This window comes from Bos taurus, chromosome 19, assembly GCF_002263795.3.
Source record: "Bos taurus isolate L1 Dominette 01449 registration number 42190680 breed Hereford chromosome 19, ARS-UCD2.0, whole genome shotgun sequence".
Lineage (NCBI taxonomy): Eukaryota > Metazoa > Chordata > Mammalia > Artiodactyla > Bovidae > Bos > Bos taurus.
The window spans coordinates 22759996-22786930 of record NC_037346.1 but is presented as its reverse complement, the minus strand read 5'-3'; the positions used below and the strand labels follow the sequence as shown (position 1 = coordinate 22786930).

Here is a 26935-nt window from a genome sequence, read left to right as displayed (position 1 = left end):
ACAGGAGGCCGGGTTCGATCCCTGGGTCAGGAAGAGCCCCTGGAGAAGGGAATGGCAACCCACTCCAGTATTTTTGCCTGGAGAATCCCATGAACAGAAGTGCCTGGCGGGTTACAGTCCGTGGAGCTTAAAAGAAGTCGACACAGCAGAGCAACTAACACTTTCACTTTCAGGCCAGTCGCAGCTGAGGCCCTAGAAACTGTTCTAAAAAAGCGGAAGGAGGGGCTTGCAGCCATTCCGGCCACACCCCCTCGCGCTCAACACTTCCGTCCTTGGTCCCGCCCCTTCCTGCCCAAATTCCAACTCTATTTGGTGAGTTCGCCAAACCGTCTGAGTACTTTGGCGCCTATTGGGCCAACCGCTGAACCTGGGTTGCGTACTTCCTGGCTTTGGGAACGAGGAGCGGACGTAGGCTTGCCGCCATTGCCTTGTTGAAAAGCGGCCGCCTGTGTGAGGGGCTGTAGGGGTGCGTGGCAGACTGTAAGGGCCAGGCTGCGGGAGGCGAGGTTAGGTTGGGGCTGAGCGGCCAGTGGGGCTGAGCGGCCAGACGGACTGGGCCGGCGCACTCTGAGCGAGGCGGAACTGCAGGCGGGGGGTTTCGACGTGTTTCTGCGGCCTCTCTTGAGGGCCTGGGCCCTGTTCGTTAATTTTTTTTCTTCTGCTGCTTCCCAGATTCTCCGGGCATGGCCGGAGTATTTCCTTACCGAGGGCCGGGTAACCCGGTGCCTGGCCCTTTAGCCCCGCTGCCAGACTACATGTCGGAGGAGAAGCTGCAGGAGAAAGGTGAAGAAAGCGGGTGGTAGAGGCGCCTGGGGGCGGGTGTGCCAGTGTGCGCTTGCGCGCAGCGGGTTTGACCCCTTCCCCTGTTTTGTTAGGTGTCAAAACATTAGGTGTTAGTGCACTTATTAGCCCCTATTAATTTTTTCATCTAATCGAGTCTCTGAAACCATCCTTTTTTTTTTTAAGTGCCTATTACTTGTAGGCATTGATCCAGACAATGGGAATGCAATAGTGATGCAGACAAAACCCCATTCCCTTACAGGGTTTAAATTGCAAAGAGACATAGTTTAAAAAAAAAAAAAAAAAAGGCTTCATTAGTTGTACCAAAAATACTAGGCAATGATAAATGGCTGGCAAAAATTTAAAAAAGTAAAGCAGAGCAAGTTGACAAGAGAATTGGCAGGGAGTGTTCCTTCTGGATGCCCACCCTCTGTCATGCATCCTGACGAAAACTCAGTTTAGGGTGAGAGGTGGGGAGAGATGAAGCAAATGATGTGCAGGTCTTTAAACTGAGGTGTCTTTGCAGCCCGGAAATGGCAACAATTGCAGGCCAAGCGCTATGCCGAAAAGCGGAAGTTTGGATTTGTGGATGCGCAGAAGGAAGACATGCCTCCAGAACATGTCAGGAAGATCATCCGAGACCATGGAGACATGACCAACAGGAAGTTTCGGCATGATAAAAGGGTGTACTTGGGGTAAGACCATCCTGGAATTATTTCATTTGGCATTTGGTCCCTTTTCCTTCTCCCTGTCTCTTATGTTTCAGTCCTGGAGAGCTGCTGTCATTTTGGGACTTTTAATGTTCTCAGACAGCTCATCTGGGTGGTTATCCATTTTAAATAAAGGTCATTTGTGTCATTTGTTGTTCAGTTCAGTCACTCAGTCGTGACCCCATGGACTGCAGCACACCAGGCTTCCCTGTCCATCACCAACTTTCAGAGATTGCTCAAACTCAAGTCCATCGAGTCGGTGATGCCATCCAACCATCTCATCCTCTGTCATCCCTTTCTTCTTCTGCCATCAATTTTTTTTAGCATCAGGGTCTTTTCTAATGAGTCTGTTCTTCACATCAGGTGACCACAGTACTGGAGTTTCAGCTTCAGCACCAATGAATATTCAGGACTGATTTCCTTTAGGATTGACTAGTTGGATCTCCTTGCAGTCCAAGGGACTCTCAAGAGTCTTCTCCAACACCACAGTTCAAAAGCATCAATTCTTCAGCGCTCAGCTTTCTTTATGGTCCAACTCTCACATCCAGACATGACTACTGGAAAAACTATAGCTTTGACTAGATGGACCTTTGTTGGCAAAGTAATGTCTCTGCTTTTGAATATGCTGTCTAGGTTGGTCATAGCTTTTCTTCCAAGGAGCAAGCATCTTTTAATTTCATGGCTGCAGTCACCATCTGCAGTGATTTTGGAGCCCAAGAAAATAAAATCTCTCACTGTTTCCATTCTTTCCCCATCTATTTACCATGAAGTGATGGGACTGGATGTCGTAATCTTAGTTTTCTGAATGTTGAGTTTTAAGCCAACTTTTTCACTCTCCTGTTTTACTTTCATCAAGAGGCTTATTAGTTCTTCTTTGTTTTCTGCCATAAGGGTGGTATCATCTGCACATCTGAGGTTATTGATATTTCTCCTGGCAATGTTGATTCTATTTGTTGTTAAATTCCACATATAGGGATGTCATACAATATTTCTCCTTTGTCTGACTTCACTCAGTGTGATAATCTCTAGGTCCATCTGTATTGCTATAAATGCATTATTTCCTTTTTTATAGCTGAGTGATATTCCATTGTACTAATGTATATGTACATTATGATGTACATATCATTGAAATATGATACATACATAGCATACTGAAAGATGATGCTGTGAAAGTGCTGCACTCAATAAGCCAGCAAATTTGGAAAACTCAGCAGTGGCCACAGGACTGTAAAAGGTCAGTTTTCATTCCAATCCCAAAGAAAGGCAATGCCAAAGAATGCTCAAACTACCACACAATTGCACTCATCTCACACGCTAGTAAAGTAATGCTCAAAATTCTCCAAGCCAGACTTCAGCAATGCGTGAACCATGAAATTCCAGATGTTCAAGCTGGTTTTAGAAAAGGCAGAGGAACCAGAGATCAAATTGCCAACATCCACTGGATCATCGATAAAGCAAGAGAGTTCCAGAAAAATATCTATTTCTGTTTTATTGACTATGCCAAAGCCTTTGACTGTGTGGATCACCACAAACTGGAAAATTCTGAAAGAGATGGGCATACCAGACCATCTGACCTGCCTCTTGAGAAACCTATATGCAGGTCAGGAAGCAACAGTTAGAATTAGACATGGAACAACAGACTGGTTCCAAATAGGAAAAGGAGTACGTCAAGCCTGTATATTGTCACCCTGCTTATTTAACTTCTAGGCAGAGTACATCATGAGAAACGCTGGGCTGGAAGAAGCCCAAGCTGGAATCAAGATTGCCGGGAGAAATATCAATAACCTCAGATATGCAGATGACACCACCCTTATGGCAGAAAGTGAAGAGGAACTCAAAAGCCTCTTAATGAAAGTGAAAGAGGAAAGTGAAAAAGTTGGCTTAAAGCTCAACATTCAGAAAACAAAGATCATGGCATCCGGTCCCATCACTTCATGGGAAGTAGATGGGGAAACAGCATCAGACTTTATTTTTCTGGACTCCAAAATCACTGCAGATGGTGACTGCAGCCATGAAATTAAAAGACGCTTACTCCTTGGAAAGACAGTTATGACCAACCTAGATAGCATATTCAAAAACAGAAACATTACTTTGCCAACAAAGGTCCGTCTAGTCAAGGCTATGGGTTTTCCAGTGGTCATGTATGGATGTGAGAGTTGGACTGTGAAGAAAGCTGAGCGCTGAAGAATTGATGCTTTTGAACTGTAGTGTTGGAGAAGACTCTTGAGAGTCCCTTGGACTGCAAGGAGATCCAACCAGTCCATCCTAAAGGAGATCAGTCCTGGGTGTTCTTTGGAAGGAATGATGCTAAAGCTGAAACTCCTGTACTTTGGGCACCTGATGTGAAGAGCTGACTCATTGGAATGAAGAGCTGACTCGTTGGAAAAGACTCTGATGCTGGGAGGGATTGGGGGCAGGAGGAGAAGGGGACGACAGAGGATGAGATGGCTGGATGGCATCACCGACTCAATGGAAGTGAGTTTGAGTGAATTTCGGGAGTTGGTGATGGATAGGGAGGCCTACTGCTGCTGCTGCTGTCGCGTCAGTCGTTTCCGACTCTGTTCCACCCCATAGACGGCAGTCCACCAGGCTCCCCTGTCCCTGGGATTCTCGAGGCAAGAACACTGGAATGGGTTGCCATTTCCTTCTCCAATGCATGAAAGTGAAAAGTGAAAGTGAAGTCACTCAGTCGTCGACTCCTAGCCACCCCATGGACTACAGCCTACCAGGCTCCTCCGTCCATGGGATTTTCCAGGCAAGAGTACTGGAGTGGGGTGCCATTGCCTTCTCCGAGGCCTGGCGTGCTGCAATTCATGGGGTCGCAAAGAGTCGGACACGACTGAGCGAATTAACTGGACAGAATGTATATGTACTGTATCTTTTTTATCCATTCATCTGTTGATCTGCATTCAGGTTGTTTTCATGTTCTGGCTGTTGTAAGTAGTACTGCAGTGAACATTGGAGTTCATGTTTGTTTTCAAATTATGGTTTTCTCTGTATATATACCCAGGAGTAGGATTGCTGGCTCATATGGTAGCTCTGTTTTTTAGTTATTTAAGGCACCTCCATATTGTTCTCCTTAGTGACTGTAACAATTATGTTACTACCAACAATGTAAGATGTTCTCAGTTATGTTCTTTGTTGTTATGTTTCTTTTCCCTGATCTGGGCCTGGAGTTTTTAATTTGTCCTGTTGATATTATGATAAGACATCTTTACCTTTGAGTGAATTAAAGCCCCGAGCAGGACACCTGTACATTCTTGTTGCCTGTAATTCCTAAGTGACAAGAGTCTTCAGGTTTGAGGGTAGTTCCGTCCTGAGGTCTTTGTGTCCTTTTGTTTTCCCAAGGTGGGTGAGTACAGGTATAAATACCTTAGCAGATCCTTTTTTCATTTTTACACAAAAGTGTTAGCCATTTAATGAACTAGTCCAAGACAGCAATGGAAGTTGTATTTATTTCAAAAGTATTTGAGAACTGTGCTAGGTGCCAGGGATATAGCAATGATCAGGAAGGAACAGTCTTTCTGGAGCTTATGGCCTACTGACATAACAGACAAATGATTAAAATAAAGTGTGAATATTTTCTTATTTAGGCTCAGACAGTAAAGCGTCTGCCTACAGTGCGGAAGACCTGGGTTTGATCCCTGGGTCAGGAAGATCCTCTGGAGAAGGAAATGGCAACCCACTCCAGTACCCTTGCCTGGAAAATCCCATGGACAGAGGAGCGTAGTAGGCTACAGTCCATGGGATCGCAAACAGTTGCACACGACTGAGCGACTTCACTTCACAGAGAGAATAGAATGTGAGATAGCCTAAAAGCTGTTTTTAGGGAGATAGCTGGTGATTTAGAGGGACTGAAACCCAGTGTTGTGGGACAGTGATGTTTAAGAAAAAGAAGTGGCACTGTTGGAGGTGGGGAGGCAGAGTTCCTGGTCACAGAGGGCCTGGGTACTATATTTAGGAGTTAGACTGTAAGGCGGGTTTTCTGTGGAATGTGATACCTTGTTACTTCTCTGCATGGCTTAGGTAGCAGAACACCTTGTCATTTCTAATCATCTCTCTTCCTGTTGTTACAGGGCCCTCAAGTACATGCCGCATGCAGTCCTCAAGCTCCTGGAGAACATGCCTATGCCTTGGGAGCAGATTCGGGATGTGCCTGTGCTGTACCACATCACCGGAGCCATTTCCTTTGTCAATGAGATCCCCTGGGTCATTGAACCTGTCTACATCTCCCAGTGGGGGTGAGAGGGGCTGGAATGTGGGGTGTGGTGGTGGCGGTTGAGGGGACATTATGCAGAAACTGTTGCGTGACATTGTCGACTTCCAGGTCAATGTGGATTATGATGCGTCGGGAAAAAAGAGACAGGAGGCATTTCAAGAGGATGCGTTTCCCCCCTTTTGATGATGAGGAGCCACCTTTGGACTATGCTGACAATATTCTAGATGTTGAGCCACTGGAAGCCATTCAGCTAGAGCTGGACCCTGAGGAGGATGCCCCTGTGTTGGACTGGTTCTATGACCACCAGCCATTAAGGGATAGCCGGAAGTGAGTGATAGTTGGAGTTACCACTCCTGTGAGGGTTTGGAACTCCAGAGGGGGTCCTCGGAGACCAGTAGGTAGCATGCCCTGGCTAGCTGGTGCACCTACTTGAACTTATATGGGCCTCTCTTTTTTCCCTAGGTATGTAAATGGTTCCACTTACCAGCGCTGGCAGTTCACATTGCCTATGATGTCCACTCTCTACCGCCTGGCCAATCAGCTCTTGACAGACTTGGTTGATGACAATTACTTCTATCTGTTTGATCTGAAGGCCTTTTTTACATCCAAGGCACTTAATATGGCCATTCCTGGAGGCCCCAAATTTGAGCCTCTTGTCCGAGACATCAACCTACAGTAAGTTGGAGAGAGTAGAGTGTTTTTAAATTAAATAAATTTGAAATGTATTTTTTAATTGAAGAATTGCTTTACAGAATTTTGTTGGTTTCTGCCCAACATCAACATGAAGCAGCCATTGTAAAATCTAATCTTGATCCTTTAGATCCCATTATAGTTTCCAGACTGCCCAACTCCGCTGCTCACCCTTGATTCTGTGCCCTAGGGATGAAGACTGGAATGAATTCAATGACATCAACAAGATCATCATCCGGCAGCCTATCCGCACCGAGTACAAGATTGCGTTTCCTTACCTGTACAACAACCTGCCGCACCATGTCCACCTCACCTGGTGAGAGAGCTGGAGCCCAGCTGGGCGAGGGGGTGGCTGGCGTTTGGGGTGGGCCGGGAGGAGCGCCGTGGCTGACTCTCATTTCATTTCAGGTACCACACTCCTAATGTTGTGTTCATCAAAACTGAGGATCCTGATTTGCCAGCTTTCTACTTTGATCCTTTGATCAACCCAATTTCCCATAGACACTCTGTCAAGGTGAGAGGAAGGGACATTCTCAGCTCTTCAAGATAAATTTCCCGACTGGGCAGAAGCATGACTAGATAAAAGTTCACCTAGAGGGAGACATGATTTCCATCCTTAAGTGTTCCCCTCAAGCTGTAAGAGGGGAACTGTCGTGTGAGAGTTTGGCACTTGGCTCAAACCAAGTTATTCACATTATCTTGGTTTCTGTGATTACCCATCTGGGCTTTATTGTTTCTCGTCTGGGACTCTAATCTTATTCTGGTCTGCTTCCAGAAAAATTTTTTATTTTTCAAAATATTTTATTATTTATTTGGCTGCACCAGGCCTTAGTTGTGGCATGCGGGATCTAGTTCTCTGGTCAGGGATCACACCTGTGTCCCTTGCATTGGAAGTGCAAAGTCTTATCCACTGGAGAAGTCTCTCCAGTGTGTTTTTAAATTCTTTTTTTTGAGCTGTAATTCACTACACACAATTCACCCATTTAAAGTGTATGATTCGGTGGTTTTAGTTTATTCACAGAGCTGTGTAACCATCACCACAGTTATTAGGACATTCTCGTTTCCTCAGAGAGAAGCCCTGCACCCATGGTAGTCACTGTCTATTTCTCTTGAATTTTCCATGTCTAGGCAGTTGCTAATCTGCTTTCTGTCTCTATAGATTTGCCTGTTTGGGACATGTCATATAAATAGTGTTGTACAGTATGTAGTCTTTTGTGGCTGGCTTCTTACACTTGGCACAGTGTTTTAGGTGTTGATTCATGTTCCATCATGTTCTTAAACAGATCTCCTTCCCCAGGCCCAGTTTTTGGAGCTTGGACAGGAGGTGGTTGCACGTTTACCTCTCCCTGTGTTGGGGGCTCCTGTGGGAGGCGTTTGGTGGAGAGCCAGTTGGGGTGAGAGGAGTGCTGCTCACTCGCCCAGTTGGCCCTGCCCTGTTCTCTGCTCCCTTGGCCTCCTTTGCCCTCATTCTTCAGGGCTTCTCTTGTCAGGCAGCCCAGTTTCCATAGCAGATGTAGCTACTGTGTTTGGCCCCAGAGAGTTTCTCTCTCATCCCAGGTCTCTGCCCAGTTCAGCAGGAGCTAAACCCATGGGGGTTCTTCTTTCAGAGCCAGGAACCATTGCCAGATGACGATGAGGAGTTTGAGCTCCCAGAATTTGTGGAGCCCTTTCTGAAGGACACACCCCTCTACACAGACAATACAGCCAATGGCATCGCCCTGCTCTGGGCCCCCCGGCCCTTCAACCTACGCTCTGGTCGCACTCGCCGGGCCCTAGACATCCCCCTTGTCAAGAACTGGTAAGGCTTCTACCTGGGGAGAGTAGCGGATGTATAGGATTAAAGACTCCAGCTGGGTGGGCGTATAGCCTTTAGCAGGGCAGCTGGAGGGAGAGGTGGGCCAAGCTCTAATGGGTGTGTTTTTTCAGGTATCGGGAGCATTGTCCTGCTGGGCAGCCTGTGAAAGTGAGGGTCTCCTACCAGAAGCTGCTTAAGTACTATGTGCTCAATGCCCTGAAGCACCGGCCCCCGAAAGCCCAAAAGAAGAGGTGAGGTGCCCTGGGGCCCCTGCTCAGCCTTCTTCTGTTCCCAGAGATGATCAGGAGATTCACTCTCACTCCTTATTCCCATCCCAGGTATCTATTCCGATCCTTCAAAGCCACCAAATTCTTCCAGTCTACCAAGCTGGATTGGGTGGAGGTGGGGCTACAGGTTTGCCGCCAGGGCTACAACATGCTCAACCTTCTCATTCACCGAAAGAACCTCAACTATCTGCACCTGGATTACAACTTCAACCTTAAACCTGTTAAGACGCTCACCACCAAGGTACTTACATTGGACCTTAAGGGGGTCCTGGGCTCAGAGACGGGCTGGTTTTGCCCTGGCCTCTTGGGATGGTGTGTATCCAGTCCAGAGCATTGCTGACTACTGTTGTTTCTGTCCTTGGCATTTTTTCCAGGAAAGGAAGAAATCTCGTTTTGGAAATGCTTTCCATCTGTGTCGAGAAGTTCTGCGTCTAACTAAGCTGGTGGTGGACAGTCATGTGCAGTATCGGTTGGGCAATGTGGATGCCTTCCAGGTGAGGCTAGGAATCCCCAGTCCCTGCCCCTTGTAGGGAAGCTGGGTGAAGCTTGGGCTGATCATGGAGCTGGCTCTAGCTTGAAGCCTACTGGGGCCACTGTGTTGCAGCTGGCAGATGGGTTGCAGTATATCTTCGCCCACGTGGGGCAGCTGACGGGCATGTACCGCTACAAATACAAGCTGATGCGGCAGATTCGTATGTGCAAGGACTTGAAGCACCTTATCTATTATCGCTTTAACACGGTAGGACCCTGCCCTTGTGCATTCATATTCTCAGATCCATCTTAATTTTACATCGATCAGGGCTCTTTCCAAGGGCCTATTTGGAGAGAGGCTCTGAGTGTTATTACTGCTGTCCTGTAGATCTCAACACTTCTCCCCAGAGCCCACCTTTAGTTCTAAATAGAAAATCTCAGTTGCTGGTTTCCTCATTTACTCCATTTTAAATATTGAGATCTTAAAAGAGTTTCTCTTTTTCCCCCCTTTATTGCCATACCTGTGCCCTTTGCTCCACCTCTGCCCAGTGTTCTGTTGTTGTCTGAATGAATTACTAACTTGTGTTCTTGACTTTGGCTTGGGATCCTAGGGTCCTGTAGGGAAGGGCCCTGGCTGTGGTTTCTGGGCTGCTGGCTGGCGGGTCTGGCTGTTTTTCATGCGTGGAATCACCCCTTTGCTGGAGCGATGGCTGGGCAACCTCCTGGCCCGGCAGTTTGAAGGTGAGTGGTTTTCTCCATGTCTGACTTCTCCCATTCAAGAACAGGCCACGTGTGCTCCTGATCCTTCCCTTGTCCTTGTTTGAGATTGAGCATCCCTTCCTGTTGGATCACCTCTAAGGCCCAGTACCTAAGGAGTCTGACCTAGTATTCTCTTTTCTTGGGCTTCATTGTGGGGCCTTAAGGCCAGTGAGCATCTGTAGGATGGAAATGCCTCAGAAGCATCGTTGTGAATCTTTTCAGACGTATTGTGTCTTGCATGTGCTGGGCTTTATTCATACTTGCTGATTTCACTGTAACCATGGTTGTCAACGGATATGAAAGTAGAGACTTTAGTAGGAACAACAAATCTTGCTTTTAACCACTTTCACTTCTAGGCCGACACTCAAAGGGGGTGGCCAAGACGGTAACAAAGCAGCGAGTGGAGTCACATTTTGACCTTGAGCTTCGGGCCGCTGTGATGCATGACATCCTGGACATGATGCCTGAGGGGATCAAGCAGAACAAGGCCCGGACGATCCTGCAGCACCTCAGTGAGGCCTGGCGCTGCTGGAAGGCCAACATTCCCTGGAAGGTGGGGAGGTCTCCCCGGCTCATAGAGGGGCCTGGGTATTACCGGTCCTGGATTGCTTTAGCCCCCTGTCACTTTTTCATTGTGCCTTTTGCACTTTCAGGTCCCTGGGCTGCCAACACCGATAGAGAATATGATTCTTCGGTACGTGAAGGCCAAGGCTGACTGGTGGACCAACACCGCCCACTACAACCGAGAGCGCATCCGCCGCGGGGCCACCGTAGACAAGACTGTGTGCAAAAAGAACCTGGGCCGCCTGACTCGGCTCTACCTGAAGGCAGAGCAGGAGCGGCAGCACAACTACCTAAAGGTTGGACGGAGTAGGCTGGGCTAGGGGCGTGGGCGCGAGCAGGAGGGCAGACTGCAGGGTTGGAACCATGCCTGGCCCTGGTGGGATGAGGCTGCAGTGGGAAGCTGATTCTCATATCCACCTTGCAGGACGGTCCTTACATCACAGCGGAGGAAGCGGTGGCGGTGTATACCACTACTGTGCATTGGCTGGAAAGCCGTAGATTCTCACCTATCCCCTTCCCCCCGCTCTCCTACAAGCATGACACCAAGTTGCTGATCTTGGCTTTGGAGCGGCTCAAGGAAGCTTACAGGTGAGGGAGGAGTAGAGTCGACAGGTCCCTTTAGGGAGGTGATGGACACAGAGTGGCATCATCTTTAGAGTCCAGAGAAGGCCTTTCTGGGGATGGCTTCCTCTTGGTTTTCCCATTCACACTTTTTTAAATTTGTTTTTTGGCTGCACTGGGTCTTCATTGTTGCCCTTGGGCCTTCCCTTGTTGCAGCAAACGGGCTACTCTACTTGCAGTGTGTGGGTTTCTCATTGCGGTGGTTTCTTTTGTGGAGCATGTGCTCTGGAGCTCGGGCTCAGAAGTTAACAGTGCATGGGTTTAGTTTACCCCCACGGCATGTGAAATATTCCTGGCCAGGCCAGGGATTGAACCCATGTCCCCTGCTTTGGCAGGTGGATTCCTAATCACTGGACCACCAGGGAAGTGCCCTCATTCACCTTTTCTTCTGCCTTGTCAGTGTGAAGTCTCGATTAAACCAGTCTCAGAGGGAGGAGCTAGGTCTGATCGAGCAGGCCTATGACAACCCCCATGAGGCGCTGTCCCGCATCAAGCGACACCTCCTTACACAGAGAGCCTTTAAAGAAGTGAGTGAGATGCCCCACACGTTTTCTTTTGGCTGTGTGATTCATTCATGGCACCCAGGGTGTTTGGTGGGTTGGTGTGAGCCAGCTTCCTTGTCCCACAGGTGGGCATTGAGTTCATGGACCTCTATAGCCACCTGGTGCCAGTGTATGATGTGGAGCCACTGGAGAAGATCACTGATGCCTACCTGGACCAGTACCTGTGGTACGAAGCTGACAAGCGCCGCCTGTTCCCACCCTGGATCAAGCCTGCAGACACAGAACCACCTCCTCTGCTTGTTTACAAATGGTGCCAAGGTAAAACTTTTCTGGGGTTGCCTCTAAGGAAGGCAGATACCTTAATTTCTACCTTGAAATTCTCATCCAGATAGCATAATTAGTTTACTCTCTTGATGCCTGGTACCAAAGAAATGGTGTTGATGTTACACTGAGCAGTTTGACTCTGCTAGCAATCCAAGTGAATGAATGGAGTGGTCGTATGATCTGGATAGGAGTGTGATGGCTCTGTAGACACTAGTCCTGAAAGGGAACTTCTGACCTGCCAGAGCTTTGTGTTTCTTCCCCCCTCAGGCATCAATAACCTGCAGGATGTGTGGGAGACAAGCGAGGGCGAGTGCAATGTCATGCTGGAGTCACGATTTGAGAAGATGTATGAGAAGATTGACTTGACCTTGCTCAATAGGCTGCTGCGTCTAATCGTTGACCACAATATAGCTGACTACATGACAGCCAAGAACAACGTCGTTATCAATTACAAGGTGTGTCTTGGGGCAGGGTGGCAAGGAATTGGGGGAAGTGGGGGGTGGTCTGGCCCACTGAGTTTGGATTTCCATGGCAGGGGGAAGGCAGAAGAGGATGGGCCCTGAAAACCCCGGGATTTGGCTGTGGTTAAGAATTGTCTTTCTGGGCTTCCCTGGTGGCTCTGTGGTAAAGAATTGTCTTTCTTTCTAGGACATGAACCATACAAATTCATACGGGATCATCAGAGGCCTGCAGTTTGCCTCTTTCATTGTACAGTACTACGGCCTGGTGATGGACTTGCTTGTGTTGGGGTTGCACCGAGCCAGTGAGATGGCCGGGCCACCTCAGATGCCAAATGATTTTCTCAGTTTCCAAGACATAGCCACCGAGGCTGCCCACCCCATCCGTCTCTTCTGCAGATACATTGATCGCATCCATATTTTCTTCAGGTGAGGGCTTGCCTGGAGTCTTATCGTGTTGAGGTCCTTGCCCAACTTCTGAAGCAGCTATTGTACCTTAGTTGACTTGCTTCTGGGTTGGCGCTCTGAAATGGGATGAAGTCCTGTGAGTAGCATGGAGATTGGGAGTGGCCTCCACCTGTGGAGCCATAGGCCTCATGAGATCCCAGTGTCCTTGGGCCTCAGCCACTCACCTTGCTCTGTAGGTTCACAGCAGATGAGGCTCGGGACCTGATCCAGCGTTACCTGACAGAGCACCCTGACCCCAACAACGAAAACATCGTTGGCTACAATAACAAGAAGTGCTGGCCCCGAGACGCCCGTATGCGCCTCATGAAGCATGATGTCAACCTGTGAGTCTAAGCTGGGGCTGTGGGAGCTGGAAGAGTGTCAGCCTGAGGGACCCAGAGGGCGATTAAAAGGAGTTGATGAGGCGGTGTCCTGGGTGGGAGGGTGTGCTTTGTCGGGACGTCATCAGTCTGGCTGGCCTTTGAAGGGAAGCTTCTTCCAAGAGACCGATGTGACCCTGTGTTCTCTGTGGGCAGAGGTCGGGCAGTGTTCTGGGACATCAAGAACCGTCTGCCACGCTCAGTGACTACAGTTCAGTGGGAGAACAGCTTCGTGTCTGTGTACAGTAAGGACAATCCCAACCTGCTATTCAACATGTGTGGTTTTGAGTGCCGCATCCTGCCTAAGTGCCGCACCAGCTACGAGGAGTTCACCCACAAGGACGGGGTCTGGAACCTACAGAACGAGGTACAGTCTCGGGTGGGGCCGGGGGTAGGAGCAGGCCCAGCTCCATCCTCACGGGTGTGGGGCGAGAGGCGCGGCACACTTTCCATCGTCAATCAGCTGGGCCTTCCTGGGAGGCTAGGGCTTAGTGGTGGTCAGAGTTGTTTCTTGTTCCCCTGGCATTTCCAGAGGTAGTTAACCTTGAGCTTGTGATTTAGGTGACTAAAGAGCGGACAGCTCAGTGTTTCCTGCGTGTGGATGATGAGTCAATGCAGCGCTTCCACAACCGCGTGCGTCAAATTCTGATGGCCTCTGGCTCCACCACCTTCACGAAGGTACACACAGTAGTCGTGGCCTCTCTCTGGCTCATCCCTTCCACCCTTCCCTGCTTTGTTCTTTTTTCCCAGCTGTGCTCAGAGTACAGTCTCCATGCTTCATGATACTGCAGCTTGGAGTGTCAGATCAATTCATAGTGGTTTCCTGAGAATCCTTGTAGGAATTCTATAGCCTGCATCTACGTAGTTGCAATGCTTCTAAGTTAAGGTGAGAGTAGAAGTGGGATTTTTAAATTTGGACAAAAATCACCATTTTTGTGTCTTCCCCAACCTGGCTTGTTATCCAGGTCATAAATTTAATCTTTTGACCTTTAACGTAGCATGCATGTTAAAAAGCAAGTATAACAAGCTATCTTTGTTTATTTCTTCTTTAGTTGCTTCCAAAGCCCCCCGCTCCACCCCTTTGGAAGGCAGCTGGAATTGAGAAGGAATAATCTGAAGATTACTTAACTGTGTGTGCTTACATTTTTTTCAAGGTTTAAAAAGGCGCGTTGCTCTTTCTGCTGTTTTCCCATTCTAGAAATGGTGCACATGAGTGTCCTGGCTGTTGCTCTCAAGAGCATCAGTTATACCAAAAAGAAAGGGAAGTCTAGGTTCTTACCAGGTTGTGTTTCAAAGTCATTGTCCAGTTTCTAGCTGTGGTGATGAGGCAGCGTGATACTGGTGAATTTGAAATTGCTAGTGATCACAGAGCAGGCAAAACTGTGAACTTCACAGGCAGATTAAACACTGTCGTGATGTGATCAGCCCCAGATTTGCTGTGCGACTCAAAGATCTAGAAAAATGGCAGTATATTCTGCTCTTGCTCCATCAGTTTGGATTCATTGTGCTGACAACTCAGCTGGCATCGTGCACCACAAAGAAGCAAGATGTAAAAACGTGGGGGGATAACCTGGTTCTTTTTCAATGCATATAGTACATATATAGAGATAAAATGCCCCAGTGTGTTAAAAAAAATATCACCTCCTCCTGACTTGTCTTAGAGTAACTCTTAGCTGTAGCATTTTCTTCCCTTCTGGCTTTCCTATCCCTTTAAATATGTAATAAAGAAGGCTTTCAGTTTTTTAGTAGAGTTTTTTAATAGTTTTGTTAAGGATACATTTTTTTTTAATGATACTCCTTATCTCAACTTCCCCATGATACATTTGGGGGGGTATAGTGCGGGGAAAAGTGTCTGTCTTCTTCGGTTGGTTTATGTCCTCTAGAGTCAGGTGACAGGAATTGTGTAACTCATTCATTCCTTGTGTTCAAGGCATACACACACGCTGCCTGTGAGAGTCTCTGCCTTCCTCGAGCTCACTGCCTAGTTGGAGAGACATGCATAGTCAAGAGAACTATAGTACCGTATGTTTTTAGAGCTCTCGTGTTATTTGGGGATCAGTGAAAGTCCTCGTGGTCTTGACTCTAGCCCAGTCTGGGAAAGGGAGAAATACTTCCCAAAAGATATAACAGGTGAGAGACAGGTGAGGGAGGGCCTTCTTTCAGCCAGAGGTATGAAGAGGTAGCAAGCATAGTGTCTGTGGGGCCATAAAAAGTTTGGGGCAATAGAATTGTGGAAGAGATGGAGGCGGAACAGATAAGAACTAGATGATGGAGGTCATCACCGCCTCATTAATCCCATAAGGGTCCTGAGCACGGGGTGACTGTTCAGGTTTCTGAGTTAGGTGGTTTACTCGTGCAGCTGTCAGGAAGATGGATTCAGAAGAGTAGGAAGAAAGATGAGGTTTGGGGGCTCTGCTGAAGGCCAGATAAAAATGATGAGAACACTGAAGGTAGAGGGATGGGGGAACAGATTTGATAAGTAGTTAGTAGATAAAAGTCAGCAGAGCTTCATCGTGGTGACATGCCAGAGGGAAAGGAAGTCAAAATAACATTCAGTTTTTGGTATGGGTGACTGGATGGATGATGGAGCCACCAACTGGAAGACTACAGGGAGAAGAGTGGGTATAGGAGAGAAGATAAATGGATTTAGTTTACGGTATAAGAAGTTTGATGTTCCTAAAAACATCCAGATAGAAGTTCCAGCAGACACTTACTGAAATCACATTTCTTCAGTTCCAAGGTAAATATATCCATATATAAGTGTATGTATTTTGTCCCTCTTAGCGGTACCTCTTAGATTTGATGAAAAAAAGTATTACAGGTTTGAAGCTCCAGGGAGAGAAATGAGATGAGAAAGTAAGAGGTTAGGGGGAACTTAGAGGTTCCTATAGGATGTTTAGGTAGAGATAACTTTGCACCCTGGAGCTTGGAGAAGATGTCTGGATTGCAAATGTAGGTTTAAGAGCCTGTCAGCATAAAGGCGATGGTTGAAAGCTCAAGATGAGCAAGATTATCTGGGGAAAGCGGAAGGAGCGAGAAGAGCAGAGGGATGAGTTTGAAACCTTAGGGAACACTGAGCATCAGTGTGGCCAGTCTGGGCGAGTGCCGGGTCACGGGCGCCAAGCCTGTCAAGAATCGGGACGGGCACTTAACAGTGTCAGTTGCCTAAGAGTGTTTCAGTCAGATAAGGCCTGACAAGTAGCCGTTGGATTTGGCAGTCAGGACGTCATTGGTGACCTTAGCAAGAGCTGTTTCAGAAATAGTGGGGAGAGATGCCAGATTGCAGTGGGTGAGGCCTTATGGGAAGTGAGGGAGTGGAGACAGGAAGGACTGTCAGTCTGCCAGAGCAGCTGGAGGAGGAGGGACACGAGACGCCACCTAGAGGGAGATAGAAGTCAGGGCAGGTATTTTAAATGGGAGTGATGGGAGTCATTGCACAGTAGGGAGCCAGCAGTGTTCTGAGTGCAGCAGAGACGTGATAAGCGATGGAGTGGTGTCTGCTCAGCAGGAATAGGTGCAGGGACGCATCCTCTGAACCTAGTAGAAAGAGGTCGGTATTGATGTGAATGTAGATAAGTATAGTGGGAAGCTGTAACAAATCTTGCTTTTTTCAGTTTTTCCAGGGCTGGAGTGAGTGGCATAGGATGTTTTACTTGAGCACAGCAGTGAGGATGTGATTCAGTTGTTGAAGGAACTTTGAGGGCTTTAAGAGAGTGAAGACAGCTGTGAGTGAGTGCCTCTTCCCAGGACTCAGCTATTCAAGCACTCAGCGAGGGGCTGGAGAAGGTATATCGATTCTAGTGCTGATTTAGGATGGGGGCTTTGTCATAGGGCTGTTGGGGAGTCATGAGGGACTGGATGCAGGGAGTCCAAGATGCTGGCCCCATTGGAATCCTGGATATTGGGTGGGGGAGAAGGACGAAACCAGAGAGGCAAATGGCCCTGGGGGAAAAAGGCAGGGTTCAAGGGAATAGATGTGTGAGAGGTTAGAGCCAGAGGTCAGGGGGGCAGTGTGATATAGTTGTTAGAGTAATGGTTTGGGAGTCAAACTAGGTTCAGTCCTAGCTCTGCTACGTTACTGGTTGGGATCTGAGTTAAGTCACTCACACACTGTGGGCCTCAGTTCCCACATCTGTAAAATGGGGGACTCACTTGTAGTCATTACTGATGCTACAGCTTTAGGTGCATTCTTGCTTTATGTACGGGCAGTGTGCTCGCCCAGGCTTGGAGCCAGGACGCCCTCAGTCCTAGTAGTGGCTATGAAATAAGACTGGAACATTTAAACAAGACTCTGGTAAGTGCCAGAAATAACAGAAGGAAAATAGCAACGTACCACGTTCGAGCACCTGACCTGTAAGGTACAACTTACCTAACTTGAGCTTCTGGAGGACCGACAGGAACTCTTGCCGAGTTCCCTGTCTTCTCTCCCTCTCACCAGGGAGTCCCTTTAAGCATGTGTAGATGACTTAGAGGAAACAAACATCTTTGCCCAGCAGTAGGTGTATTTCTCTGTCCTTTTTTGTTTTGATTTTTATTTTACATTATTTTTAATAAACTTTTTTTTAGAGCAGTTCTAGATTTATAATAAAATCGAAAGGAAGGTACTAAGATTTCCCATAAAATCCCTGTGCCTGTGTTCCTCACCAGAGTGGTACATTTTTACCACAGAAAAACCTACATTGACACATTGTGACCATCCATAGTCCCAAGTTTACCTTAGGTTCACTCTTGGTGTGGTATATATTCTCTGGGATTGAACACATGTATCAGAATACTTGTGCTCAGTCACTCAGTTGTGTCTTGCCCTTGGCAGCCCCATGGACTGTAGCCTGCCAGTCTCCTTTGTCCTTGGAATTCTCCAGGCAAGAATACTGGGGTGGGTTGCCATGCCCTCCTCCAGGGGATCTTCCCAACTCAGGGATTGCAGATGGATTCTTTAGCACTAGCGCCACTTGGGAAGCTGATAAGAACACATATCCATTGCTAAAATAACATACAGTTTTCATGCCCTAAAAAACCCTCTCTGCCTCTTTGTCTCCCCTGCCCCCACCCCAGCCATACATTTAGTTTTAAATAGAAGAAAAATCGGTCTCTACTATATCATGGTTTAAAAGGATACAGTAAAAGTTATCATTAAGTTCTCTAATAGTTATGTTTTCATTTATAGTAAAAAGAAATTAAATACTAACAAAATCCATAAAACACCAGCAACCCATTGTCCTAACATCAGTTTTATTTTTCCACATTACATTCCAAGTTGGTCATGTATTATGATGTGCAGGTTATGTGATTGAATTTATCTCATTTATGAAGACATAACATGTGTGAAGTTCTTAACCATGGTACATGGTACACGGTACATGGAATCACTCAGTGTCATTTCCTTCTTGCTTCCACTCATCCCCGGAAACTGCTACTGTTCTTAAAGGAACATGATGCTGTCTCGGAATTCATACTTATTCCCTACCAGAAATATAGCACTGGTAGCTACAGCAGAACTGGGGTGTTCTGTAATACAAACCATGCAGCTTGTGATTCCAAGGGCCAAATACAGTCAGAGAACTTATTACTAAGCCTCAGGTACCCTGTTGAAGTCTGCTTTACTGCCAGATCTAGCCCATTCTGGCCCCCAGCTGCTGCTGTAGGTCTGTTGCTCAGATGCTCAGTTTTGCTTTTGTGACTTGGTTCAGGCTGTTACCTCACTCTGGGGTCACTTCGTACTGCCTGTCCTGAATACTGTTTGTTCAAGGCTGATACCTATGATAACTCCAGCCAATGTGATCTTTCACAGTCAACAATTGTCTGACAAACATTCCTTGCCTTAAAACCTTGAGTATATCTTTTGGAATAAACTTTTAGTTTATTCTCTTTTTTTAATTGATCTTTTTCAAAAATTGCTTTTGGTTTTGTTTTATTTTTTCTCTTTCCTATTTCATTGGTTCTGTTCTTTTGCTTACTTTGGGTTTAATTTGCTCTTCATTTTCTAGTCTGTCAAAGTAAAGGTTAAATGACAATTTTGGACCTTTCATTTTAATGGACATACTTAGTGCTGAAAAATCTTCTTTTAAGCACTGCTTTAGCTGCATCCCTCAAATTTTGATAGGTTTCCCTTTTCATTCAGTTAAAAATGTTTTCTGATTTCCCTTGTGAGTTCTTATTTTACCCATACTTAGAAGTATGCTGTTTAATTTTCAAATATTGAGGTGTTTTTCCAGATTCAGTTCAGTTCAGTTGCTCAGTCACGTCCGACTCCTTGCGGCCCCATGAATCGCAGCACGCCAGGCCTCCCTGTCCATCACCAACTCCCGGAGTTCACTCAGACTCAGGTCCATCGAGTCGGTGATGCCATCCAGCCATCTCATCCTCTGTCGTCCCCTTTTCCTCCTGCCCCCAATCCCTCCCAGCATCAGAGTCTTTTCCAATGAGTCAACTCTTCGCATGAAGTGGCCAAAGTACTGGAGTTTCAGCTTCAGCATGATTCCCTCCAAAGAAATCCCAGGGCCGATCTCCTTCAGAATGGACTGGTTGGATCTCCTTGCAGTCCAAGGGACTCTCAAGAGTCTTCTCCAACACCACAGTTCAAAAGCATCAATTCTTCGGCTCTCAGCCTTCTTCACAGTCCAACTCTCACATCCATACATGACCACTGGAAAAACCATAGCCTTGACTAGACGGACTTTTGGCAAAGTAATGTCTCTGTTTTTGAATATGTTGTCTAGGTTGGTCATAACTTTCCTTCCAAGGAGTAAGCGTCTTTTAATCTCATGGCTGCAGTCACCATCTGCAGTGATTTTGGAGCCCAAAAAAATAAAGTCTGACACTGTTTCCCCATCTATTTCCCATGAAGTGATGGGACCGGATGTCGTGATCTTTGATTTCTGAATGTTGAGCTTTAAGCCAACTTTTTCACTCTCCACTTTCACTTTCATCAAGAGGCTCTTTAGTTCCTCTTCACTTTCTGCCATAAGGGTGGTGTCATCTGCATATTTAGGTTATTGATACTTCTCCCAGCAATCTTGATTCCAGTTTGTGCTGCTTCCAATCCAGCGTTTTTCATGATGTACTCTGCATAGAAGTTAAATAAGCAGGGTGACAATATACAGGCTTGACGTACTCCTTTTCCTATTTGGAACCAGTTTGTTGTTCCATGTCCAGTTCTAACTGTTGCTTCCTGACCTGCATACAGATTTCTCAAGAGGCAGGTCAGGTGGTCTGGTATTCCCATCTCTTTCAGAATTTTCCACAGTTTATTGTGATCCACACAGTCAAAGGCTTTGGCATAGTCAATAAAGCAGAAATAGATGTTTTTCTGGAACTCTTTTGCTTTTTCCATGATCCAGCGGATGTTGGCGATTTGATCTCTGGTTCCTCTGCCTTTTCTAAAACCAGCTTGAACATCCGGAACTTCATGGTTCACGTATTGCTGAAGCCAGATACTTCTGTGTTATTGGTGTCTAGTTAATTCTATTATGGTCAGATCTTTATGATCTTAGTTTTTCAAATGTAGACTTGTTTTATGGTTTAGCCTATATGGTGACTGTCTCCTGTGTACTTGAAAAAGAATCTGTATTCTGCTGTTGTTGGGTTTTACAGATGTCATTTAGGTTCTGTAAGTTGTGTTGTTCAAGTCCTTTAATATCTTTTTTTTTTTCTTTTGCCTATTTCTGTCAGTTACTGAAAGAAGAGTGTTGGAAGTTGTAGATTTATTTCCCCTTCCAGGTTCCTCTTTTTATTTTTGGCTTCAGAGATAGCATTCACTTTATTAAACTCATCTAAGCTTATAATACAAAGACACATGACATTTTTCCAGAAATTTATACTTTTTTTTGAGCATGAAAGGATGTCTGAAATTCAGACTGCTCTGGTATCTTAAATATTTAGTGAAAGTTGGACAAACATACTTGGCTTGCAGATGAAAAACCAGTGAGTCACCAGGAGATTAGCAGGTTTAGGGGAGTAGGGAGCCATCTCACTGAGACACATTTTTCTTCAGAAACCTGCGTATGGGTGATGACCAAGGCGTGTGCCAGGTGGAATGTTGTTATCATGTACCTGAAGATAGAGCTGCAGTTAGAAATTAACTTTGCAGCTGGTGCGCACATAGACGTTTCAGTAGATAGAAGCAGCGCTGTTGGCGCCCTGGCGAGGTATATAGAGTCCATACCCTTGGGCATCATCATATGCTTTGTTTTCTTTGAGTCTTAGTATTTCAACAGGTCCATCTTTTTTTTTTTTTGCTTCATATATTTTGAGGCTGTGTTATTAAGTAGGCAGTATGTTTAGAATTATCATATCTTAATGAATTGACTCCTTTATCATCATGAAATGTCCTTTGTTCCTTGTAATATTCTCTGCTCTAACGTCTACATTGTCTGGCATCAGTACTACCCCTTTAGCTTTGTTTCGTGTGTGCATGGATGTCTTTTTCCATCTTTAAACTTTTAAGCTGTGTCATTATAATTAACGTTAACTTCTTACAGATTGCACTAAGTTGGTTCCTGCTTTTTAAATTCATTTGAACAGTCTTTGCCATACGAGTAGTCTAAACACTCCAATTACGTTTGAGATAACTATCAGTATGGTTGAGTTTAAATCTGCCATCTGTTCTTCGTTCTGGTTTTTTTCCTCTTTTCCTGCCTTCTTTTTAACTTATTTTTTTAAACATGAGAAAAACAAAGGTTTCATAACATAAATCTGTAAAAAGAGACCCAGGAAAACTTGAGTAACTAATTTTCCAAGTTTCTTTTGGATTAAGTGGGGATTTTGGTATGATTTTAATTTATCTCCACTCTTTGAGTATTAGCTACGGTTCTTTGGGTTTTTTGGTGGCTATAGGGTTTACAGTGTACATCTCTGTCTTACTGTGACCACTAGTCTATTACATTACGTATTGTATGATAACCTTACAGTGGTTGACTTTCATTTTTCCCCTCATTCTTTGTAGTGTTAACTGTACCTATATTATAAACACAGTGATACATTGTTGCTCTTTGGGCTTTAAACAGTCCTTTAATCTTCTATAGAAATTACAAAATGAGAAAAAATGTCTTTTTACCCACATACTGTTTCTGGTGTTCTTCATGACTTTATGTAGATCCACGTTTCCATCTGGTAATTTCTTTCTGCTCGAAGAATGTCCGTTAACATCGCTTGTAGTAAGTGTCTACTGGCAGTGAATATGCTCTGCTTTTGTTTGTCAGGAAAAGTATTTATTTTGCCTTTATTATTTTCTTCTGAAGCTTTAAAATGTTGTAAATCCCATCAATATATTTACATTTTCAGATACTGAAATTTTTATCTCTACAAGTTTCATTTGGGTCTTTAACAACTATTTCTCTCCTCATTATGTTCGTGTTTTTCTTGTATATTCAAGCATAATTATAAACGCTGTAGGTCTTTGTCTACTAATTCCATCATCTGTTGTTTCTGTTTCTGTTTGGCTGTGCTGGGTCTTCGTTGCTGTGTAGGCTTTCTTCAGTTGCAGCAGCCAGGGCTCCTCTTTAGTTGAGGTGGGTGAGTCTCTCAGTGCAGTGTCTTCTCTTGTGGAGCACAGGCTCTAGGGCCTGTGGGCTTCAGGAGTTGCATCATGCAGGCTCAGGAGTCGCGGCTCCTGGGTCTTAGCTGTGGCACACAGCAGATGTGTTGCATCATGTGGGCTCTTGCGTGTGGATGTGTTATGTCCTGTGGGCTCTGGAGTATGTGGCCTCAGTAGTTGCAGTACTGGGACTTAGTTGCTCCACAGCATGTGGGATCTTAGTTCCCCAATCAAACCCACATCTGTAGCGTTGCTAGGTGAATTCTTAACTACTGGACTCGACCAGGGAAGTCCCTCTTATTTTCTGTCTATATGGATTTGTTTATTCTGGATGTGTAATATAAGCGGATCATGGATATGACCTTTTTCATCTAGCTTCTTTCACTTAGCATGTTTTCAAGGTTTATTCATGTTGTAGCATGTATGGCAATGGCACCAGTACTCTTGCCTGGAAAATCCCATGGACAGAGGAGCCTGGTAGGCTGCAGTCCATGGGGTCATGAAGAGTCAGACACTTCCCTTTCACGCATTGGAGAAGGAAATGGCAACCCACTCCAGTGTTCTTGCCTGGAGAATCCCAGGGACAAGGGAGCCTGGTGGGCTGCCGTCTCTGGGGTCGCACAGAGTCGGACACGACTGAAGCGACTTAGCAGCAGCAGCATGTATGAGTATTTCAGTCCTTTTCATATTTCGTTATGTGGCTGTACCACATTTTGTCAGTAGATGGACATTTGGGGATTTTCTGTTTTCTGGCTATTATGAATAATGCTTTTATGAACAATCTGTGTACACATTTGTAATGTGATTTTTTAATGTATTTATTTAGGCTGTGCTGGGTCTTCAGTGCTGTGCATGGTGTTTCTCTAGTTGGAGCAGGCGAGGCCTACTCTCTGGTTGTGTGTGGGCTTCTCGTTGCAGAGGCTTCTCTCGTTGCGGAGCTTGGGCCCTAGAGCTCAGCCTCAGTAGTTGTGGCACGTGGACTTAGTTGCCCTGTGGCGTGTGGAATCTTCCTGGACCAGAGAGCAAACCCTTGTGCCCTGCATTGGCAGGTGGATTCTTAACCACTGGACCACCAGGGAAGTCCATGTACACATTTTTGTGTGGACATAAGTTTTTATTTCTCTTGGGTGTATACCTGGATTATTGGGTCATACAGTTACTCTGTTTAACCTTTTGAGGAACTGCCAGGCTGTTTTAGTGTGGCTATACTATTTTATATTACCACTAGCAGTATATGATAATTGTATTTTCTCCACATCCTTGCTAATACTTGTCACTCACTCATCGCCATTCCAATGTGTGTTAAGTATATCTCATAGTGATTTTGATTTATATACACTTCCCGAATGACATTGAGCTCAGCTCTTTCTTGAGAACTAGAGAGAATTTAGCCAATTGTATCTAGTGATTCCCAGCCACAGTCCTCTCCCTGCAAGAACTTATTCATAATTTACTTTCTCCTCACTGTCTTCAGATTGTGAATAAATGGAACACAGCTCTTATTGGCCTTATGACATACTTTCGAGAGGCTGTGGTAAACACCCAGGAGCTCCTGGACTTGCTGGTGAAGTGTGAGAACAAGATCCAGACACGAATCAAGATTGGCCTCAACTCCAAGATGCCGAGTCGATTCCCCCCTGTCGTTTTCTACACCCCTAAGGAGTTGGGTGGACTTGGCATGCTTTCAATGGGCCATGTGCTCATTCCCCAGTCTGACCTCAGGTAGGACTTCGCTAGGAATCTTAGACCCTGAGGAAAAGGGGATGTTTCTTTATTTTTAGCCTAATCTTGGTTGTGCCCCCGAACAGGTGGTCCAAGCAGACAGATGTAGGTATCACACACTTCCGTTCAGGAATGAGCCATGAAGAAGACCAGCTGATTCCCAATTTGTATCGCTACATACAGCCATGGGAGAGTGAGTTCATTGATTCTCAGCGGGTCTGGGCTGAGTATGCACTCAAGAGACAAGAGGCCATTGCTCAGAACAGGTGGGCATCCACAAGGGCGTAGCAGTTCTGTCGGAGGAGGAGGGGTGACCTTTGAGCCTTGCCTAGAGGTCAGGGCAGAGCATTCCGTATTTTGTGGAGTCAAGGAAGTAGGTTCTATATCTGACCATATTTATCCTTGGCTAGGGAGGAATGCTGAACTTTTCATATATGTATTTAAGTTTGGTCTTTTTTCCTTGGCAGACGATTGACCCTAGAAGATCTAGAAGATTCATGGGATCGTGGCATTCCTCGAATCAACACTCTGTTCCAGAAGGACAGGCACACACTGGCTTATGATAAGGGCTGGCGTGTTCGAACTGACTTTAAGCAGTACCAGGTACTGGGGGGGACTGTGGCTGTTGTGGGAACCGGGGGCAGTGGGCTCCTGGAAGCTTGACTGGACCTGCCTTGCCTTCTAGGTTTTGAAGCAGAATCCTTTCTGGTGGACACACCAGCGGCATGATGGGAAGCTCTGGAACCTGAACAACTACCGTACCGACATGATCCAGGCCCTGGGTGGTGTGGAAGGCATTCTGGAACACACCCTCTTCAAGGGCACTTACTTCCCTACCTGGGAGGGGCTTTTCTGGTGAGGATTCTATTCTCTTCTTACAGTTGCTAGTCGGTTTTTATTCATTGATTTATTTTTTGGCGGTGCCACAGGGCTTGCAGGATCTTGGTTCTCTGATCAGTGATCAAACCTGCACCCCCTGCATTGGATGTGTGGAGTCTTAACCACTGGACCACCAGGGAAATCCCTGTTCTCTCTACAGTGATCTCTCACATGTCACAGCTCTCTTGAATTCATCCCTTGTGTGCCTTTGTCTGCTACTGCAGAGTTTCCCAGACAGCCACCCCAGGAGGTCAGCAGTATTCTGGGGAGGAATGGCAGGACATCACTTTACCTGATCTCTTCTGTTTCCCAGGGAGAAAGCCAGTGGTTTTGAGGAGTCCATGAAGTGGAAGAAGCTCACCAATGCCCAGCGATCAGGATTGAACCAGATTCCCAATCGTAGGTTCACCCTCTGGTGGTCCCCAACCATCAACCGAGCCAACGTGAGTGTGATTGGTAGATATGGGAATGGGAAGCTAAAAGCAAGGGTTTCTCCCTCCTTAACGATATCCTGAGGACCAGAGTCGCTCAGTTTCTACTCTCCTCCTCTTCCTCCCATCAGGTGTACGTGGGCTTTCAGGTGCAGCTGGACCTGACCGGTATCTTCATGCACGGCAAGATCCCCACGCTGAAGATCTCTCTCATCCAGATCTTCCGAGCTCACTTGTGGCAGAAGATCCACGAGAGCATCGTTATGGACTTGTGTCAGGTGCGCCTGAATGAGGGGGAAGGATGCCACGGAAAGTCCAGTCTGCTCGCTCGCTGTTTGGGGTGTGGAAATCCACCCTCGGAGCTCCTAGGATGAGACTTCTGTTGTGGTCCCAGCTGCCCCATTATCTTCAGTCTGTCAGCCCCCACGCCAAGCAGGCTTCCATAATAGTCGTAACCTTTCCACCTTCGCCTCCAGGTGTTTGATCAGGAACTGGATGCACTGGAGATCGAGACAGTTCAGAAGGAGACAATCCACCCCCGAAAGTCCTATAAGATGAATTCTTCCTGTGCAGATATCCTGCTGTTTGCATCCTATAAGTGGAATGTCTCCCGGCCCTCATTGCTGGCCGACTCTAAGTAAGTGCCTTCTGACTGGGCCCTGAGCATCTGGGAACCTTCATTTTACTGTTCTTCTAGCAGCACTACTTTTGAAATTGTCCTGGCTGCCTTTCTTTATAATTAGAAGCCCATGTACCCCCTGATTCTGTCAGCACCTTCAGCCAGGTCTGCTGATTGTCTGGTGCATCTTGCTGATCTGAAATAGGAGAGGGGTTGGTTTTAAGATGTAGACAGAGCGATTGAGAGTTCTTGGTGTTCTGGGGATATTGCTTGTACCAGTGTCTTCCTGGAAGCCTAGACTCCTGACCCCTCTCCACTTTCAGGGATGTGATGGATAGCACCACCACTCAGAAGTATTGGATTGACATACAGTTGCGCTGGGGGGACTACGATTCCCATGACATCGAGCGTTATGCCCGGGCCAAGTTCTTGGACTACACCACAGACAACATGAGTATCTACCCTTCGCCCACTGGTGTGCTCATTGCCATTGACCTGGCATATAACCTGCATAGGTAAGTTGAGGCTCGAAAGCATGTGTTTTTCCTCAGCCCCACACTTTGTTTTAATTTCTAAGAATTACTTATTTTTAGCTGATGGACAATTGCTTTACAACATTGTGTTAGTTTCTGCCGTTCATCAACATGAATTGTCATAGGTGTATCATACGGCCCCTCCCTCTTGAACCTCTCTCCCACCCCATTAATTTTTATTTTATATTGAATGATAGTTGATTTACAG

The 26935-nt window shown here is 46.2% G+C and overlaps 1 protein-coding gene and 1 pseudogene across 3 annotated transcripts in view; both read left to right on the top strand.

Moving 5' to 3' along the window:
- The first annotated feature begins 408 nt into the window (after positions 1-408).
- PRPF8 (pre-mRNA processing factor 8) overlaps positions 409-26935 on the top strand; it is a 32627-nt gene continuing 6100 nt past the window's right edge. Inside the window, exons 1-32 of one of the 3 annotated variants that reach the window (XM_005220080.4) lie at positions 409-466; positions 673-783; positions 1307-1475; positions 5567-5731; positions 5818-6036; positions 6172-6384; positions 6590-6715; positions 6808-6913; positions 8007-8197; positions 8326-8445; positions 8533-8722; positions 8856-8975; positions 9086-9220; positions 9564-9693; positions 10068-10264; positions 10365-10571; positions 10700-10863; positions 11297-11423; positions 11525-11717; positions 11991-12178; positions 12372-12610; positions 12826-12972; positions 13165-13375; positions 13570-13686; positions 24018-24265; positions 24352-24531; positions 24733-24868; positions 24951-25120; positions 25458-25587; positions 25707-25853; positions 26052-26212; positions 26518-26709. In XM_005220080.4, coding sequence (XP_005220137.1) covers positions 684-783; positions 1307-1475; positions 5567-5731; positions 5818-6036; positions 6172-6384; positions 6590-6715; positions 6808-6913; positions 8007-8197; positions 8326-8445; positions 8533-8722; positions 8856-8975; positions 9086-9220; positions 9564-9693; positions 10068-10264; positions 10365-10571; positions 10700-10863; positions 11297-11423; positions 11525-11717; positions 11991-12178; positions 12372-12610; positions 12826-12972; positions 13165-13375; positions 13570-13686; positions 24018-24265; positions 24352-24531; positions 24733-24868; positions 24951-25120; positions 25458-25587; positions 25707-25853; positions 26052-26212; positions 26518-26709 — 5138 coding nt within the window. In that variant the 5' untranslated portion in view covers positions 409-466; positions 673-683. Of the gene's footprint in view, positions 784-1306; positions 1476-5566; positions 5732-5817; positions 6037-6171; positions 6385-6589; positions 6716-6807; positions 6914-8006; positions 8198-8325; positions 8446-8532; positions 8723-8855; positions 8976-9085; positions 9221-9563; positions 9694-10067; positions 10265-10364; positions 10572-10699; positions 10864-11296; positions 11424-11524; positions 11718-11990; positions 12179-12371; positions 12611-12825; positions 12973-13164; positions 13376-13569; positions 13687-24017; positions 24266-24351; positions 24532-24732; positions 24869-24950; positions 25121-25457; positions 25588-25706; positions 25854-26051; positions 26213-26517; positions 26710-26935 lie in introns of all 3 variants that reach the window. The other 2 variants (XM_024979809.2, NM_001105638.1) reach the window with 2 other exon arrangements.
- Positions 14210-15232, top strand: LOC783719 (ribosomal protein L15a pseudogene; annotated as a pseudogene).